Source organism: Hippoglossus stenolepis, chromosome 15 (assembly GCF_022539355.2).
Source record: "Hippoglossus stenolepis isolate QCI-W04-F060 chromosome 15, HSTE1.2, whole genome shotgun sequence".
In the NCBI taxonomy this organism is placed as follows: Eukaryota; Metazoa; Chordata; class Actinopteri; order Pleuronectiformes; family Pleuronectidae; genus Hippoglossus; species Hippoglossus stenolepis.
In genome coordinates, this window is record NC_061497.1 from 20,171,135 (window position 1) to 20,189,151 (window position 18,017).

At 41.8% G+C, this 18,017-nt stretch overlaps 1 protein-coding gene across 2 annotated transcripts in view; it reads left to right on the forward strand.

The window, feature by feature from the left end:
• The first annotated feature begins 457 nt into the window (after positions 1-457).
• The window catches only part of mcama (melanoma cell adhesion molecule a), a 42,176-nt gene continuing 24,616 nt past the window's right edge, over positions 458-18,017 (forward strand). For both annotated transcript variants that reach the window (XM_035178554.2, XM_035178556.2), the window contains exon 1: positions 458-824. In XM_035178554.2, the coding sequence (XP_035034445.1) occupies positions 770-824 (55 nt within the window). In that variant the 5' untranslated portion in view covers positions 458-769. The remainder of the gene's footprint in view (positions 825-18,017) is intronic.

Consider the following 18,017-nt stretch of genomic DNA (forward strand, 5'->3'; position numbering starts at 1 on the left):
AACACAATAGAAACCAAGTGAACATTCATTATTATTCAATATATTCAATACTTTATAATCCTGATGATTAATAACAGGTTCAGATGAAACATGAAGCAGGTTTTGGGTCCAGCCTCTATCCCACGTTGCAGTGTCCTCCCTCCCTCCCTCACTTCTCCACCACCTTACAACCCATCAAAAATCTAATTTCAGACTCCAACATCTAAATGTGCTCATTACCTTCAACCACTATGGAAATGCAAATCAAAGTGGGAGGTGGATCCATGTGATTTCAGGAGGTAAAATGTGTGGAGGCACGATAAGGTGCTTATTTAGTCACGACCTTAAGGACTTTCTGCAGGCAAGAAGTGTACCAGTGTGTGAGTGTGAGTGAGTGTGTGTGTGTGAGTGAGTGAGTGTGAGTGAGTGTGTGAGTGTGTGAGTGTGTGTGAGTGTGTGAGTGAGTGAGTGAATGTGTGTGTGTGTGTGTGTGTGTGTGTGAGTGAGTGAGTGAGTTAGGGGAGGTTAACACACTGATAAGCTGCTGCTCCAACACACACACACACACGAACACAGGGCAACAATAGGAGGAGCCCGCCAGACTGAGACTTTAATTGAGCTCCCTCCTCCTCCTCCTCCTCATCCACCTCCTCCTCCGCGTCTCTTCCAGACCTCCTCATCCAGCACGTCGTCCGCCTCCTCCTCCTCCTCCTCCTTCTTCTCTCTAACTTCTCGTCTTCAGTACCTCGGCTCAGTTTGACTCCGGACTGGATACGACGGACGCGCAGTCATGGCGCACGGACCGTTTCTCTTTCTTCTTCATCTCTGCCTCCTCAGCTCGAGCGGTGAGTTTTTAAAAAAAAACACGAAACTAAACACGTGTCAGTTTTATTTCTCTCGTGCAGAAAAGTTTTAAAGTAAAGGGGGGGGGTCCTGTTTCTACGAGTTTGAATGAGATGTACCCACGCGTGGCTTTTTTTGACGTTAGCAAAGTTTCGTTTCTCCATTAAAAAAGTGCGTCATTTACGTGCATTGAAATAAGCACATGGACGAATTTGCGTCCGCAGCTTTTTTCTTTGCAGGACTTTATCTGCAACATTTGTTTGTTTTCACCTGAAACTGTCGCAGTTTATTTAATAGGTGTAATTCGTTACTGCGCAATTGAGGCGGTTAAGACATCAATTATACCGCAGCCTATCAGGCGGCATGCAGAGAGCACGCGTTCGGTGCGTGTGATGCGTGTTTCTCTTGTTTAAAGACTTGCGTGACAGAGTCTGCACAAGTTATTAAAGAAATGGTTTTTCATACGATCGTGCTGCAAACATCTGAAACACCGCAGCAGTTTAATATAAAACCGCAGGAGCCAACTCAGCATCAGTGAAACCAGCTCTGTGGATGGAAGAGGCTGGGTTTTATGCACAGGACAGAACAGTGCATGGCCAGTGTGTCTGTGTGTGGGTGTGGGTGGGTGTGTGCATTCATGTTTTTGGTACCTGTGTCAGCCCTATGGGGAGAAGAAGTTCCGGAAAAAACCCTAATAAGGTAAATCATTCAATTATAAGGTGAAGACATGTTTTAAAGTTATAGAAGGTGTTAGGTTTCAGCAAGTAGTGGTTATATACATTCATTATAACCTTAAGTATAACTAGTACCTGCTGAAACCTAACTCTAAACAGGTCTTCACCTTAAAAGTGAATGTTTTACATTATGGGGACAACAAGACCCATAAAGTCTGCATTATGTAAATCATCTTTTTTCGTGTTTTAAGGTTAAGGTTGCCATTGTAATAACTTAGGTTATAATGAATGTCTATGTAATGTCCTCTGAAGTGATTTATTCTTCATTCATCTGCAGATTATCATCTCTATTAATCCTCCAGTAGGGGAAAAAAAATCAGTTGTAATTCAAGTCCAAGGTCACATCTTCCAATGTCTTGTTTTGTTTTAAGGTATTTATTTTTTTCCAAAATGTCTTGTGGATATTCCGATGTATTTCCTTTGGGATGCACCTTCTTTCTTCTGACCCTTCTGGTTAATTGCTTTGAGGTGTTCATCACTCCAGGAGGGTTGGGCCGTTAACCACACCTGTCACCACACAACCTGTCAGCCTGTTGGTGTAAATACACAGTATGGGTGTGGCATCCATTTTTAAACTTGATGACCGGATGGGTAATAATGCTTTAAAACACAGAAATACAATAAAGAGTCACAACTGAGCACCTGCAACCAGATAATGTATTGACATTTTTGCTTGAAAAACAAAGAACCAATTAATTGAGGACCTAAATAGCAGCTTATTGATTTTGTGCCAATCGACTTATTGATTAAACGACTACTATTTTCAATGCTAATCTAGTAAGTGAAGTGGTAACATAACGTTAAGGAAACGTAAGATGAACATTGATGCTTGTCAATCACAGACAGAAATGTTCAGCCATTTTCACATTTATTTTCATATAGTTTTTTTTGTGCAGTTTTCCTCAGATTCCCATTATCAACTGGTTATATACTGGTGCTCCATGTGTTGGTCAGCCATCTCGTTTGTTGGTAGGCTCCTGGGTATCAAAGCTGTCTGGTTGATGCAGCATGAAGCATCACAAATTACTTTTACCTTTGTGTTGCAAGGCTCATGATTAAGTCACAGAATTATGCCTACATGCTTGTTTTTCTTTGATGGAGAACGACATGGCAGCCGTTTACCCTCTGTAAGCTGCACCCTGGCCTTGTGTCCCAAGTAATTCAGTTTTATGTTGTCTTTATAGCCCAAAATCCCCACTTAAATGATCTCAAAGCACATTGTAAGGTCAAGACGTTACAAAACTATAGAGAAACCCAACTGTTCCCACATGAGCAAACATCAGTGACAGTGGAGAGAAAACCAGCAGAACCAGACTCAGCCTGAGGTAATTGGGATGATTATTGACTAAACCAATTCAGGATAGTAGATTATAGGAAGAATTAAACTCATGTGAGAGGATTTCTTTTTTCCCTTACACCAACAAAAGCATCATGTTCACCATTGTTACTGTTCTGCTCGTGGAGGCCACAAATCTCCACACAATTCTATCACTTTTCACCATTTCAAACAGGTAAAATCTTATTTGGTTGTAGAGCTGTGTGCTGCATTGATTTTCTTAAACTCCCCCCTGCACCCCCTCCCCACGAAAACATTGACATTGACAATGGACCCATCTGTGTACAGCCCCCCTCCTCTTCATGCACACTCCGAATCAAAACACGATCATGCACAGGAGGAAGGTTTGTTGTTGTTGGCTTTTCCCCACAGAGAAGACGGCTGACGTAGCACTCGTACGCTGAATTTTAGCCTCCTTGATCCATGTGCTTATTGGAGGAATATCTCAAATGGGTTCGTCCACGGAGGTGCAAAGACAGCCTGGATCAGATGTATTAGATAAAGAGTCCCTAGAAATCTAAGAAAACACAAGTGGCAAAGCCGTACAGTCCGACCAGTGTGATCAGCCATCCCATTAATTTGCTCCGAATATTTCCAGGCCTTAGTGCTGCAGTGGCAGCTGAGGCAGCAAGAATGGGGGTCAGGAAAGGATGGATGTTGTTAATGAAGAGAGAGATTCAGGAGAGGAAGGGAAGGACAGCGGCCAATGTGCTGCTGCAGCACAGCCGGCGACAGGCAACAGGTGAGATTGACAGTAAGCACAGACATGGAGCCGTGTCCCGTCAGCGACCACCATAAATAGAATCCAACACTGTGTTCACTGATGGATTACTTAATTCGAGCAAGCTTTACTCTACATAATTAGACGGAAACCTTCCTACAGCGTCTCTCACAACAGGACAACACTCACTCTGTCCTGGCCTTATCCCTCTTTTTCTCCTAAATCCCTGTTTTTTACTCCATCAGCCTAGTCTTAATTGGGTTACCGCTATTTAATCCTCATCTCCCCTCTACCTCCTTCGGAGACGGAGTAAAGCTGTCTGTTTTTGGATTAGATCGTTGGCCTCCGATAGAGACCCCCGGTCTTTTAAAGATCCTCCTAGTCCGTCTCCATCAAAACGGACCTCCTCCCTAATGGTCCATGAAGGGCACTTACTCCAATACAATTTGTGGCTGAGAGCATTTATGCCGTATGGAAATAAAGCCATCCTGAGCATGAGAAGAAACCCAAACATGTAGCTCGGTTGATGCATTGTACTCCGAACTCTATTGATCCCACAGACCTGTGTTCATCAGTATGATGGCCATGTTGTGTGACAGGAATGGGCAAGTGGTCCGGGCAGTAAATCAGCGCAGCGGCAAAGCTTTTATGACGACATTTACAGAACAGAAAGTAGACACGAAGGACGGGTCACGTAGTTCAGGCCATAGTGAAATACTTTTACCCTTAAGTGCATTTAGCTGTAATGTGGATCTTAAAGAATCTGGTTATTTTACCAACTTGAAACCAGATTTACAAAGGATCTGGCTACCAGACTATACTGTGGTAACTTGCTTTGGGTTGACTGTTCAGTCTCTGAGATGCTTTTCTGTTTTATTTCATAATTTATCATCATCAGCTGAATATCTGCACAGTGGGTGAAATAAAACAAAATCTTTGAAGATGTGAGCTCAGGCTCGGGTGTTTGAAAATACAACCTATTCACATATTTAACTAAAGATAAAACATATAACATTTCTTCATTAAAATATCTAGCCGAAGTTACATATTGTACATTCAAATATGAAAAATAAACATTATATGTCGTAGGTTTGGTTTACACTACTCACTATGAATGTGTAGTGTTCTTAAAGGCTTTGGAGAACCAGTTCATTGTATTATTCATTATGATTTAAATAGATTTATTGATATTCTGAAATTAAATTAAAACCATTAAATTATAACTCAAACTACCAATCATATAATTGAGATATTCATATTGTTTTGACCACAAGGTCAGACTGCATAAAGGGAAAACAATTTTTATTTCAGTATGAAAATGGATTTGTAGAAGCCATAATTCTGGGTATGAGTAGAGAATCCAGAACCTTCATGCCACAAAACTTTTCTAGATCTTATTATACGATTATAAAGTAGTACTGAAGTAGTTAAGTGTCCAAAACTGAGTTGAAAGGTATCCCAGCGAGGGAATGTCCTGAATGTAAATAATGGTGGTGGTCCCTGACCTCTCCTTCATCTGTCTCTGTGGCTGAATGCCTGTGCTCCTCTGCCGCTGGGTGTGTCTGGATGGGGCAGGAAGTGTGCAGCTGCTGGCTGCAGTTGTTCGTGTGGGATTAGGGACTTTGCCTGAGTGATAGCTGGGCATGACAGCCATGTAATCTAATGTATTGGCTCATTGTTTTCATTAAAGAGAGTGCGCTGTTAGATCCCTGTGGTATTTTTTAAATGTTTCCTCGTTGGAACTTTAAGCATATGTAAAGTAATTCAACCAACATGTATGTCAGCAGTGAGCAATCAAACAGTATTGAATTGACTCTTTTTAATATATTCTCTCAATATTCTACTGCCTTTCACATTTATGATACCGCAGCTAACAGTGATGAGTCGACTGGACGTGAACAAGACAGTGGAGACAAGGGTTCACATCCTGCGTCACTTCACATTAGAGATTGATAATCGATTGGCTGATATGAGCCTTTCCCAAACATATTGGTATCTGCGTTTATTCTGATATGTGCTGATATTAAAACTATATTTTTTACGGAATTAAATGCTTTGTCTGTTAGATAAGTGGTTATTACATAGTCGTTTTTTATCATTAGATAATTACAAGATAGCTACAATGCAGAATTTTCTTAATTCAACTTTTTTATTATAGTTATTTACAATGAAGTTCATGGTTAAACTGTAAAATATCAAGACTCAGTTACATTTCTTTGTCATTAGGGGTTATTATAGAAATTGTAAGAATTATCAGCAATTTTTCCAGAAATATATAGACTGATATATTGGTATCTGGCTTTTTCTATTCCCTAACATCGGTATTGTTGTTGGCCCCCGGTTACATTTGTTACAACACAGTTAAGGGAAATATTATTATGTCAATACTTCAAGTCTTGTTCTTTAAGTGAGTTTTGATTAGTTTGGTATTTAACCAAGACCAACATCTTTTCCTAATCTTCACCAAGTGCTGATTTATCTAAACAAAGTACAATCACCCATCAAGCTTCAGTTGCCATGAGTGGTTATTGTAGATAAAACCAAATGAAGCATAATATTCTTGGTATAAACAGGCTTTGTTGACTGAAACTGTCCAAAAAATAATTTTGTTTGCATTTGCCTTGTTCTAGAAGCTGAGTTTTTTTGTGTGTTTGTAGTTTGAGTCTATGGTTTAAAGCTTGTATTTGCTCTGAGGATCCAAGACATGTTTTGGAAAATCAAAGCTGTTTAGCTGGCAGGAGCAGAGCTGACATCCACCCCTAAGCCTCGACTGAAGGGTTTTCAAGGGCCTTGTCTTAGCATGTGTAGTGTATTTGCAGCCGGTGGAATGGTTGATGTGTGAGTGGGATTTTATATCCAACAGCTGCCTCTGTAGTTTGAGCCCCGGCCTTCAGGGAGGGAATTTCTTCAGTATCGACTTTACCTCTCTGGTGCTGAAGAACTGCCCAAAACATCTCTGACTGGTGTGTTATTCAAAGCACATCATTCACCACAGCTCAAATAAAAAGAAATCCATACAGTGAACAATCCACCCTGGAGAAGATTGGACCTGTTTCTAGAGATTGCTGATAGAGTAAATTTAAGGAGAGGAGATGCAGGAAAAGATGGTGGAACATGTGCATTGAGGGTGTGAGGAGCCCATGAGGGACCAGAGCACTTAACACTTATCACACTGTGTCAGGAACGTGAACAATGTCTCCTGCAACACTGCGCTACTTTTTTATTTATTTATTTATTCTGTATTTATTTCTTTAAAAAGAGGTACCAGAAGTGCTGCGGGGCTCCACTGCAGAGGGAGAGTGCTGAGAGCTTCACTTCTTAAAAGCCTCTTTCAGTCCCAAATATTGGATTTGGCTGCACCGCTTGCACTGGATTGATTATTTCTGTACATTGTTGTGAGTGCAGCGTGATGAATGGAGAGGTGTGTGTTGAAGTAGTCCCAAGTTTTGCTCCACAGACGTGAACTTTTTTGCAGCTTGTAACATCTGTCCTGGTGGTTCAGATTGTGTCCAACCCCGAGGAGTCCTGGGCTATTTTGGCAGTTTTTGAATGCTTTTAATTTTGCCTTCATACAACAGGTGACATTTTTTTTACCGTGCCGATGTTTGGGATCTTTAGTTTCAGCCGTTTTTCCCTTTGACGTATATTGCACCCAAAAACAAACCTGATTTGATCACACTGGAGGGATTGTCAACTCCAGAGGGTAAATTTAATTGAGAAATCAGTGTTTATCTCTAAAACTGTTCAAACCCCGGAGTCTGGGCTGTAGCAATTCAGGGATGGAGCCACGGTAACAAGGTCCTGCTGATGCACGCTCTTGCCCAATCACGAGGCAGTCTCAGCTGTCAATCATGACATTTCCCTCATCAAATAGCAGTGTGATGAGAACTATCTAAAATGACAGAAACCATCCATGTCCCATCCACTAACATGGACGAGGAGGGGTTTATAACCAATGCTGCAGCCAGCCACCAGGGGGCGATTAAGACGGTTAGGCTTCACTTTTAAAGAGCTTGGTGTTAGACATATAGTTACAGCGAGTTGTAACCAATGAACTGCCTCCTGAAGAATCTAGAAACTTTATACACGGTTGTGGAGTAAAACTTTTAAATAGCAGTAAATTCAATACCACAAGTAAAGTACAAGTACAACGTTGAGCCTCACACCTGCTGTACCTCGTGAGCAGAAGTACATAAAGTCCGTTTGAATCAATAACACCCTCCTGACTAAAAGCATGTCGCTGATTAATTACCACAAGGACGATGTGATCAATCCGTCATCGCCACCTCAGCTGAATCGTCCTCTGAGCAATTTGGTAATGAGATCATTGGTCCTATGACGTGGGTTCTAGTTTCTCTGGGTGTTAATGTTTTCAAACCTCGACTGCTGCTGTATTTCAGTCCCGATGTCAATATGTCACCACCTCGCAATATTGTCAATGTCACGATATGATAATTTTCTTGTTATCACATTAGGAATTAGATTAGATAATATCTTGAGCAATATGATCCGGCTCATTCGTGAGCAGTGCTGTCCTTGTTTTTGTTGGAGAAGATTAAACCTCCAAGAACAGATTGTCTTTTTTGCATGATCCGGTTTAAATTAATCTAAAATAAAAACCATAACAGTGAGAGCATTCCTTCTCTTTGTATCAGAAAGCCTCGATCTCTGTCCTCTGCCTTATCACAGTTTATACTTGGAATGACGTCATTATGTTTCATCACGTGAAATGCTAAGTGTATCACTGATGCACGATGGCGCCAGAGCGGAGCAGAGAACAATGGGCATATCTTTAAAACTGAAAAACGTACATTCGGAAATATTTTTTAAATATCTATATTAAGAAATCTTTTGCTTTGACATGTTTTTGGTTTTTATTCTGCAAAATGTGATGAAAAAACTTGTACATTTTTTTTAATTTATCACACAATATCAGTACTCTAATCATTTATTATGCTTTATCGTCTTAAACAACCCTTTTCTTAGGTTGTACAGAGTTCAGAGATAAAATACATCAAGAAATGACATGACATGACAGCAGAAATACCAATGTAGTCACTGGAGGACCATTTGTCCTGCAGAGTTCAGAAGGTTAAATCACAACAGGATGGAGCAAGAATGTGAAAAAGACAAAGCAACAATCTGATATCAGCGTTTTCCTTCATATTCTCTCTCTTTTATATTGATTTTACTTTCTCTGGCAAGAGAACAACTAAAATAACTATGTCGTCATGCGTTCTGTAGTGCCACTTAAATATACTACAGTTATGCGATATATATACTTCGGGGTGTGTACATCTCTACGGAATAAGACAGTGCTGTTTTCTTTGTTTTTAAAAATAAGATATTCATTAGTCGTATTTCAGTCTTGAGCAGATTTGTCCCAAAACAGTGCTCGGGCAAAAAATTGGCCATCTGTACGTGACGTCCCTTCATATTTGGAGGGCCCATCTGTGGGGCACATGGCGCTCTCTCGGGCCACGATCCAAGTCTTGGCAGGAGTCCCATGAGTGCCAGAGGGAGAGACAAAAAAAAACAACAACCCTTGAGTATCGCCTTCATTCAGAAGCTTTTCCTTCCTCTTTTCCCCACTTCTCTCCCTCTCTGGTTCGGCAAACAGAGCTTAACCAGCAGCTGCACACACCTGATGCCCCGATCCGGCGGACAAGGCACATTCTGGGGTGGGGTGGGGGGCAACAAGCAGCGGCTCACGTTACACAGAAATCGAACACCACAATGGTGTTTGCTTCCTTCCCGCCTTTTCTGAGGCCTTGTCCCCCCCCCATCGCTTGTCTCTTCGCACACCTCTCTCATGCCCCCCGCCTTTCTTCTTGTCGAGCGCAGTGGACGGAGCCTGGGAATATTTACTTTGCTGGTGTTGTTGTTCTGATGACTGCAGCAGCAGGAGTACACAGGAAAGGGTTGTATGCAGATTAACTGAGCGAGAGAGATTAACTCCGTACATTTGTTTAAAATTCACTGAACTCTGATCTTTTCCAGTGTTAATAATAATCTTTGTGTAAAGTCTGAGTCGATGCTCGGTAATCTTATTTCAGTTGATGGAGCTTTGGCTCATAAAACCTGGCAGCGCACAACATGCCACCCACATGGAAAGACTATTTTTTTTTCTAGAGCAGTTCATTAGAGGCTGGATGACTGTACTTCCAAATGGGTCCAAATCGGCAGCGACATGAGATTATGATGCCAAAAAAATTAATAAAACAGTTCATTCAGACCAGTTCAGTTTGGTTATATCCAAAACTTATGTAATCTAATGTTGAAACACTGGAAACTTAGAGAAAATCAATATTAAAGTGATGATAAATAGTAAGAGAAAGTATTTTAGTTGTAGTTCTGCCTTAATACTGTTGATGAGGAAACCCTCAAACGTACAATATGTGACTTTGGTCGTTAATCAAAACAATAATAAAAGACCTAGTTCGATGATGTGGTGAAGGATCATGGGAGTTGTGAGTGAAGTGGAAACAACGTAATAAAACATCCCGTTACTTTGTATAAAAATCTTACCATTAGCATGGTACATGATATATTTAAATTTATACTCGAGCTGAACCTTTATATTTCCCCTACAGACACTGATTTTGACAAGTATAATGATAGATCCAACTGGAGATTGTTTGCAACTGTATTTATATTGAAAGTGTGTGAACCAAACATCAAATTTGAGTCTAGAAGTTAGTTGTAATCTTGTTGTAACATCTTGCACCTCCGTGCAGTCCCCTGACCCAGAGGCAGAGTAACCCAGCATGTAGTCCCGCACACTCGGAGCACAGTTACCCATTAATTAGAGAAGCTGTTGAGTTCTAACTTTCCTTGAGGAACTAACTCCTGGAAGGTGAAAAAGCACAGATACCCCCTTTAAATCCTGAGGCGTTGAGGTGTGTGTGTGTGTGTGTGTGTGAAATGTGACCACAGCCCTATGTCACTGGTTGGAGGGTTCACTTGTATCTGGAAGGCTGCTCCGTGGTAATGGATACGAGGTGGGTTTCTTGGTGAAACAAAGCAGATGCCACTGACTTGTCTCCAGTATTTGCTGGAGGCTTCCCCTCGCACCACGTCATTGTGCTGAGGAATGTTAACTCCTCTGATGTCTTTTGTTCCCTGGCGTTGTGTCAGACTGACGAGCCAGCCAGTGTGTAAGTGTCACCTGGGCCCGAAGAGGCTGCGAACATCATTAAGTGTAATATTCAGCTCATCGCCGGGATCAGGTTGCAGAGTGAGATAATGAGGGGGTGACGAATGTAACTAAATCGTAAATATCACAGGTAATATTTGTGTTTCTCTTGACATTCGTGGGGCAAAGAGCACCGAGGCTGAGTTTACACCTGATGGGGAGAGTGAATTATTATGACAGCGACCAGAAATAACTCATTTATGTTCCAGAGTTCATGTTTTCAACCAAAGATGCTTGAGGCTGTACTCCAGCTTTTTAGTTTGGGGCCAAAGGATTTTATGTTCAGGACTTTCTTTTATTTCTGGACTTATTCAGGTTTCTACTTGTTTTAAATTTTGAATACAATAGTATTGATTTTCAACATTTCCAATACCGATATATTTCCTGATGTGTGTATTTTTTGTTGTTTGTAATGATTCCTGAGTTTTTTATTGATTGGGCTCTGATAACAAGCCTTTCTCTCTCTGAAGCACAACTTTGTTTCCAGGTTCTGCACGAAGCTCCCCCAAATTTTTAGTTGTAGAGCCGCACACATCAGCTTCTTCTACGACCAGTGGTTGAGAGGGTCCCTAAGACCCTATTTTGCCTATAGGATACCAATTTTTACTTGAGACCTTAAATATGTCTGATTATTTTCATCAAGATCCATGAATTATTCACTGGGAAATTGGTGAAAATGTCAAAAAAGTTAAAAATTTCATGGGGTTCTTTCTTGGCCCATGTCCCAGCCCTCTATAAAGTTTTATGGAAATCTGTTCACTAATCCTTCTGACAAACAAAGCAACCATGCAACAAACAAACCAACGGACAGGGGTGAAAACACAACCTCCTTCCTCGGTCATATATGTTGTGGAATGTTGTTGCCATTACATTATGAGACTACATGTATTGTTTCCTGCCATTCAGCTGAAATGGTAAATGTCTGGCACCGTGCCAGTCAGTTGCCTGTCACATCGACTTGCGTTCGCATCTGTTGGGAAATTAAAATGAAGTCGGTTTAAATCAGGACCGACTTTGATGGTGAAAAGCCACGTCTTGTGTTCGGTGTGTGCATGTGCACATGAATATGCATGAAGACCTCAGGGCCAACCAGAGCGTCTTTCATGGTGTTTGTCTCTCTCAGCTAATGGGCTGTGCCATGCCGGGGATATGCCATACATCCATCTGGCAGTGTTGTTGCTTTTTTTCTGATTAGTCTGCGTATTAATGTGAATTGTGCAACCAGCTATAGGCTCTGAAATGAAATCGGTTTGGTTTTCATATCACTTCAGGTTTTCTTTGGGTTTTCTTTTCATGAGCGTAGAGCAGGATTGCAGAGTCTTGTGTCAGGGCTGTGAATCTTATCCCAGAGCTGGAGGCTCAACGATCAGTCCGATGGTTGAGGGCCAGATTTAGCTCACATTTCATGCTTTGTGTGGGACTCTAGCCCTTCAGCTGATTCAGAGTGCAGGCCTAATTATTTTGGTCTTTTTCTGTTGTTCAGTTTGTGGTTCCAGAGCATTTGGATGCCAGATTCCCCCGAGGGCTGATCTCTTTGTTAAACGTCCCTCAGGAGAACTTAGACAGGCAGAAAATGCGCCTGGTGAAGCAAAACCAGCAGCAACTGTTGATGGGGCATTGGAATTTAGCTGGAATATTTCCAGTCTCGTCTTTTACTCCTCATCATGGCAACACGCGTGTGGAACGGAATACGTTTGCACGGTGAGGCTTTTGCAGACGTCCTTGTGAAATGTCAGCGGCACTGACGTGGAACGTGATAACAGGCTTTGTTCACAGATAAGAATCAAGACCCTTAAGGCTGATGTCCAAGTCACAGACAGGATTTATTAAGGAGCCTCGGTGCAGAGTTGACTTTTGGGGCAATTTAGAGGCTGCCAGACTCAGCCGGTGTCTTTTGAAGACGTGTCTGGTGAAAGCTGTAATGTGATCTACCTCTTCAGCTCAAGTTTAGGGTCTGGAATCTGCCCCGCAGGGCCTTTTCTACAACTGCCATTTAAGAATAAAGAAGTGTCGGGGATCCAAACAAAACTAACACTCGCCCAAAAACTGTAGAAACTGGATTGAAGACTCTCTGAACCCCCATCTGGGATTGATTCGGGATAATAAAGATAAAGCTTGTGGTTACAGTGTTGGAAAGCACCTTGTAGGTTTATGTGAGCAGCAGAGTTGAGGTTAAAAGTCAGCCTGTCATTGCTGGAGATGATTTAATGACTGTTACTGTATTTTCTACGAGAAATATTATGATTTAAAGACGTTTTTGTCTTATTTAATTCAGCCCAAATGTTTCACAAAATACAGCATCAACCTGTAGTTCTTTTATAATTTGAAAACAAAAAATACAATAAAGTTGGACAAACAGCAGATTTGTGAAGCATTAATTCAGAGTTGGGAATCTATCCAGCTCTCTGGCAGCCAGTACTATGCTTCAAGCAAACTAAGATTGGTGTCAGTCGGATCAAAATAAATCTCCAACACATGTGGGTTTTATTTTTTGCGGTCAGTGCAGACGTTTTTCACTTGTCTGTTTGTGCATTGGACAGTTTTACCCTTTTCAGAATATGTGAGGTCTTCCCCTCACTTTGGTCCATGACAAGGTGTTTTGAAAAAAGTAATCTCCCGATTTCCAAGAACGTTTGTTGCTACTCGAGAAAGAACATTGTGTCACTGTCTTCACAAATAGTCACATTTGACATCCCATAAAGCACAGAGCAGCACTTGCAATCGGGCGTTTGTGCCGTTGAATTAAACTACAAATAGATAACGAGGCCTCTCTGCAGGTTGTTTAACTTCCGACTCATCAACTTGCAACTTGAAAAACCTTGGAGCAAGACATGTTCTTGTCCTAAATGCACCTCTCAGCTGTGACAGCAGACTAAAACCTTCCTGTCTTTCTCTCTCGAGGTGAAAAACAAGAACATGAATCTCCTCTTAGCCAGTCTCCCTGTAGTTCCTCAGACATCGGAAGCAGACCGTGCTGTCAGACCGCAGCCTGCAGGTGGTTTGGGCATCTGGCCCCCCCCCCCCCAATGGAGCCTGGAGGAGCTGGATGACGTCAGCGAAAAACAAACGTCTGGGCTTCTTTTCTCGCCCTGTTGTGAAATCGACCCTGAACTGGTTAGATGATCAAGTTGATCAATTCATCGATGGACAGCAAGCTAACTATTTGTGTCACTGCCTAGTTATGTGTCTGTTATCAAGCAACAGTGCTTTGTTGCTGTGTGTATGTTGTGTTGCTCCTAGGGAGGAGGGATTAGCCGCATGTATAAGTTGTAGCATGTGTCACACTTAGTTAATATGCAGTGGTATTGATATAACAGACCCCATCCAGAGTCCCTCTTAATAAATGATGGCTCTTAAAGGTGCACAGTCATCAGCTGCTTGATCATGCTCCTGAATATTTCTTGTCGTGTACAGTATGTCTGCTGGCTTCCTTCATTAATACTATAATTTAAACTGAGTAAATGCAACTAGTTTTACTTTGGAAGCCGTGTCCAAAAATACCCTCGTAAGGTTGACGTGCAGCAAACAAATATCTGACTCTGCAAACCCCCCTGCAGGGCTGGAGGAGTCGTGACGCCATGGGCTTCCTCCACCTCCAGCTAGCTTGGCATCTGCTGCCCAGCGAGACCAGGAACACTGATATCGACAGGCCTGAAAATACACACTGGTGTTTATTATTGGCCGTGTGTTGTGTCCCCATTAACAGAGATGTACAGTAAGAAATGCTACAGGATGTTAATCCTGCAGGGCGCCTGCAGACACTTAATTTCCTGAGCCAGTTCTGACCGTCAGTTGTTAATACAGAGTCTCACCACCCGCTGGGAGTGTCATTTAGATCAGTAATTCTTAATGACTAAACCTAACCACCATGCAGTGCACGATACCCAGCGGCAAAGATGTTACTTGACTGCAACATACATCTCCTGCCTCCCCTCCCCCACCCCCCTCACTGCAGATGGAGACCAGTTGATTTATGTTGTAAGCGAATCTTGACAGATTTCGAGTGTTTCCAGAGCTAATTCTAACCCGGAGCTACAGAAAGAGATCAGCTAAATAACAAAATGATGGCTCAAATTACAATACGGCGCCCCCTTCATCAATCTTACAAATGAGTCGTGAGAAAATTAACGAAATTTTTTCAAACGTTACTCAAACCGGAGGGAATGGGGAATTTGCTGATGGCTGTTTTTTCACATGTGGTTTAATATGCATTTGGTGCTGTAGTGACTATTTTTGGCTTCAGCACAGTGTTTGTGGAATTTACTGAAAATTAACCAGAGTTTATCTTAATAAAGAAAGTGGTGTGGATGACTGACCTGAGCCCATCGAGACCAGTCAGGACCCAAAGAGTCGGGCCAGGTTCGGACTTGGGTCAGGTTTGGTCTAATCAGCTGGTCTATACTTGTGCCTGGAGTCAAGGGAAACTTTGAGTCGGTTTTGGGTCCGACTAAATTTCTATTGGGCTCGGCTGAGGTTGGACAGAAAATTGCTGAGACGCAATCTCGAAAAGAACAAGTATTTATGTGGCTACGGGCTCTTTAAGGCTTTGGCTGCACAGACAGTTCAATGTTGGATTTGAACAGAATCAACATGGATCCCTTAATGTTTCTTCAAATGTTACATTATTACTGCAGTGATTGCAAGAGACAAAGCTTGTAAAACTCTGGATCCTGCCTTCCTCTCTGCCTGGTCTTTCAAACCCTGATTTGTATTGGAGGCTTTCTTATAATAAAATGCGCCTTCGGGCCTGAACTGAATTATCCAGGTTTTTTTTTTAACTCCTCCAGAGTCACAGGACATTATACGACTGTTTCCACAGGTCGAGATGGACTCTTCATGGTGAGTCAACGGATTCTCATGTGTAAAATCAGTGGTGCCTCAGTTGAGGTTTCCACTGTGCCGACCTTTTCATAGTGAAAGATGCAGCCTCACCTCAGAAAACTCTCATACTTCAGAACTGGAAATAACTTTAAACTACTTTCTAAAGTTTGGTAAATAAAACTTGTTCCATGGACGCAATCTACAATGAACATTTGATGGACCGTATTTTGTGAAAAGTCGTGCAGATTTCCAAAAATATAACGTCCAGCTGTATTTTATTGTTTTCTCTGAGAGATGCATTAACAAACACTTATATCTGTTTATAACCACATAAAAGTGTATTATACACCATTTGTGTTCTACTAAATAAAGTGCCTGTAAAAGGCTAAAACGTTTAGTGTTACTATGACTTCCTCGCACTGTGATGGGCTCTAAGGTGAACTTCACTTTTCCTCTGCTCTATCTTTGGCCTGCTGGTGTTATTTTTGGTGCGTTGCCTTCCTTGGATCCAGTTCATCATGAACTGGCAGTGCTTCATTCGCTTACACTGGAATAATCGCGGAGCAGCACATCCATCACTTCTGTTTTATCATAGAGATTAAACCCACTTTCATATTTGTCTCCAAACTGAAAGGACTGTGGGACGTGAGCGCTGCACCCGAGACACTGCTTGGGAAAGTGTCCTAATTGAATAAGTTGAATTCCATTAGGGAAGGCTCAGGCATTCATTGAGCATTTCATTCCAGAGAAAACACAGCTTTGACTGGATTACGCAGGTCTGACCTGAGCATGAGGAACAAACATCAAACGCCTGTTTACAGACTCTAATATAATCAGAGTTAATAATCCTCCATGTGTACCGACTCTGCTCGTCTCTGCTGTGTGATGACGGTCAGGGGCTGTTGGCTAATTCTCAGGGTCGTCTTAGCCCAAAGATCAAGGCGGCTGGTCTGGATCTTTGAACTTGACATTTCAAAAGCCAGAGGATAAAGAGATGCTTAAATATCAAATCCTCCCCCACACCCTCAGCCCTGATATTGGACACTGTTAAAAGATTATCCGCCTAATCAAAGAGGAGCGTATCCACCACAGGATTTTTCCCGGTGTGCTTGTCTGCGGAACGTAATTTATGCTTGTTTCAGCGTAAAAAAAAGTGGGTTATCTAACTTTTGTCTCATTTGGATTCTCGTCACATACCAAGCTGCTGACTTTGCCACAGATGTTGACTAATATTGTGCCTGATTAAAAACACTCAGCTTCAGGGAGGTCGCCGTGTTTTCTTACGTTTGCAGTTTGTAGTCTGTACCTGTGACAGACATCTTTACCAAGCGGGCAGTGGATGCATTAATTGCATTAGATTTAATTTCCTGTGGGAGTTTCCTCGTATGCTGGTTGGTTACCTCTCACAGGGAGGTTTTGTTTTCACCCCTGGCTGGTGGATGGTTGGTTGGTTGAGTGATTGGTTGGATTGTCAGCAGGATGATGCAAAATCTGCTTTTAAATTTAGCTTGAAGTTGTTCGCGGCATGTGATGACTGACAATAAAGACAATAAAGATCGATTCTTCATTCAAAAATGTCTTTTAATAAACTTTGCTGCATATTAGGCTACTATTGATACAAAAATGAAGAAAAATCAAGTTTTTGTCCATTTAAAACCAAGGACAGGCAAAGTGCTAATATAATTTTTTTTATTTTAATTCAAGTTTTAATTTTATTTAATTTCCTGTGGGTGTTTCCTTGTATGGTGGTTGGTTACCTCTGACAGGGAGGTTTTGTTTTCACCCCTGGCTGGTGGTTGGTTGGTTGGTTGATTGATTGGTTGGATTGTCAGCAGGACAAACCGATTTTCGGTCTATGTGAAGGGTGAAGTTCTCCCATACTTTTGACTTTCTGGTACGCGATGGTGTTGCAACGGACGCTGCCATTGTGCTATGTTTTGTCGCTATTGTACATGCGCGACTTTCAGAGATAGGAAGGGAGCGAGATGGCTCACTCCACAGCTACTTCCATCAGCACTTCCTGTAAAACAACGTTTAGTTCGGCTGCATGGCACGTAACCAACGAATCATCGACTATTAAATTTGTCTGCAACTATTTTTGTCATCGATTTTTGTCGACTACGTTGAATACTCGTTGCAACTGCATGTGTTGCTGAGATAATGTGGATTCAGAAGGAAATCAACACTTTCAATAGTTTAGAACTTTGTCCAAACGAATATGACAAAATTAAAGGGGACTGTTGGGCCTTGGCGCGGTTCTGCACTTGACTGAGTTACTAGTTTTAAATGTGAAGTATAATTAATTATTTAACCTTGAACGTGGCCCGAGTTGGGAGAGAGTTAGAGGAAGTGCAAGATGTTTTTATGGGTGCACAGGTGTGTGTGAGA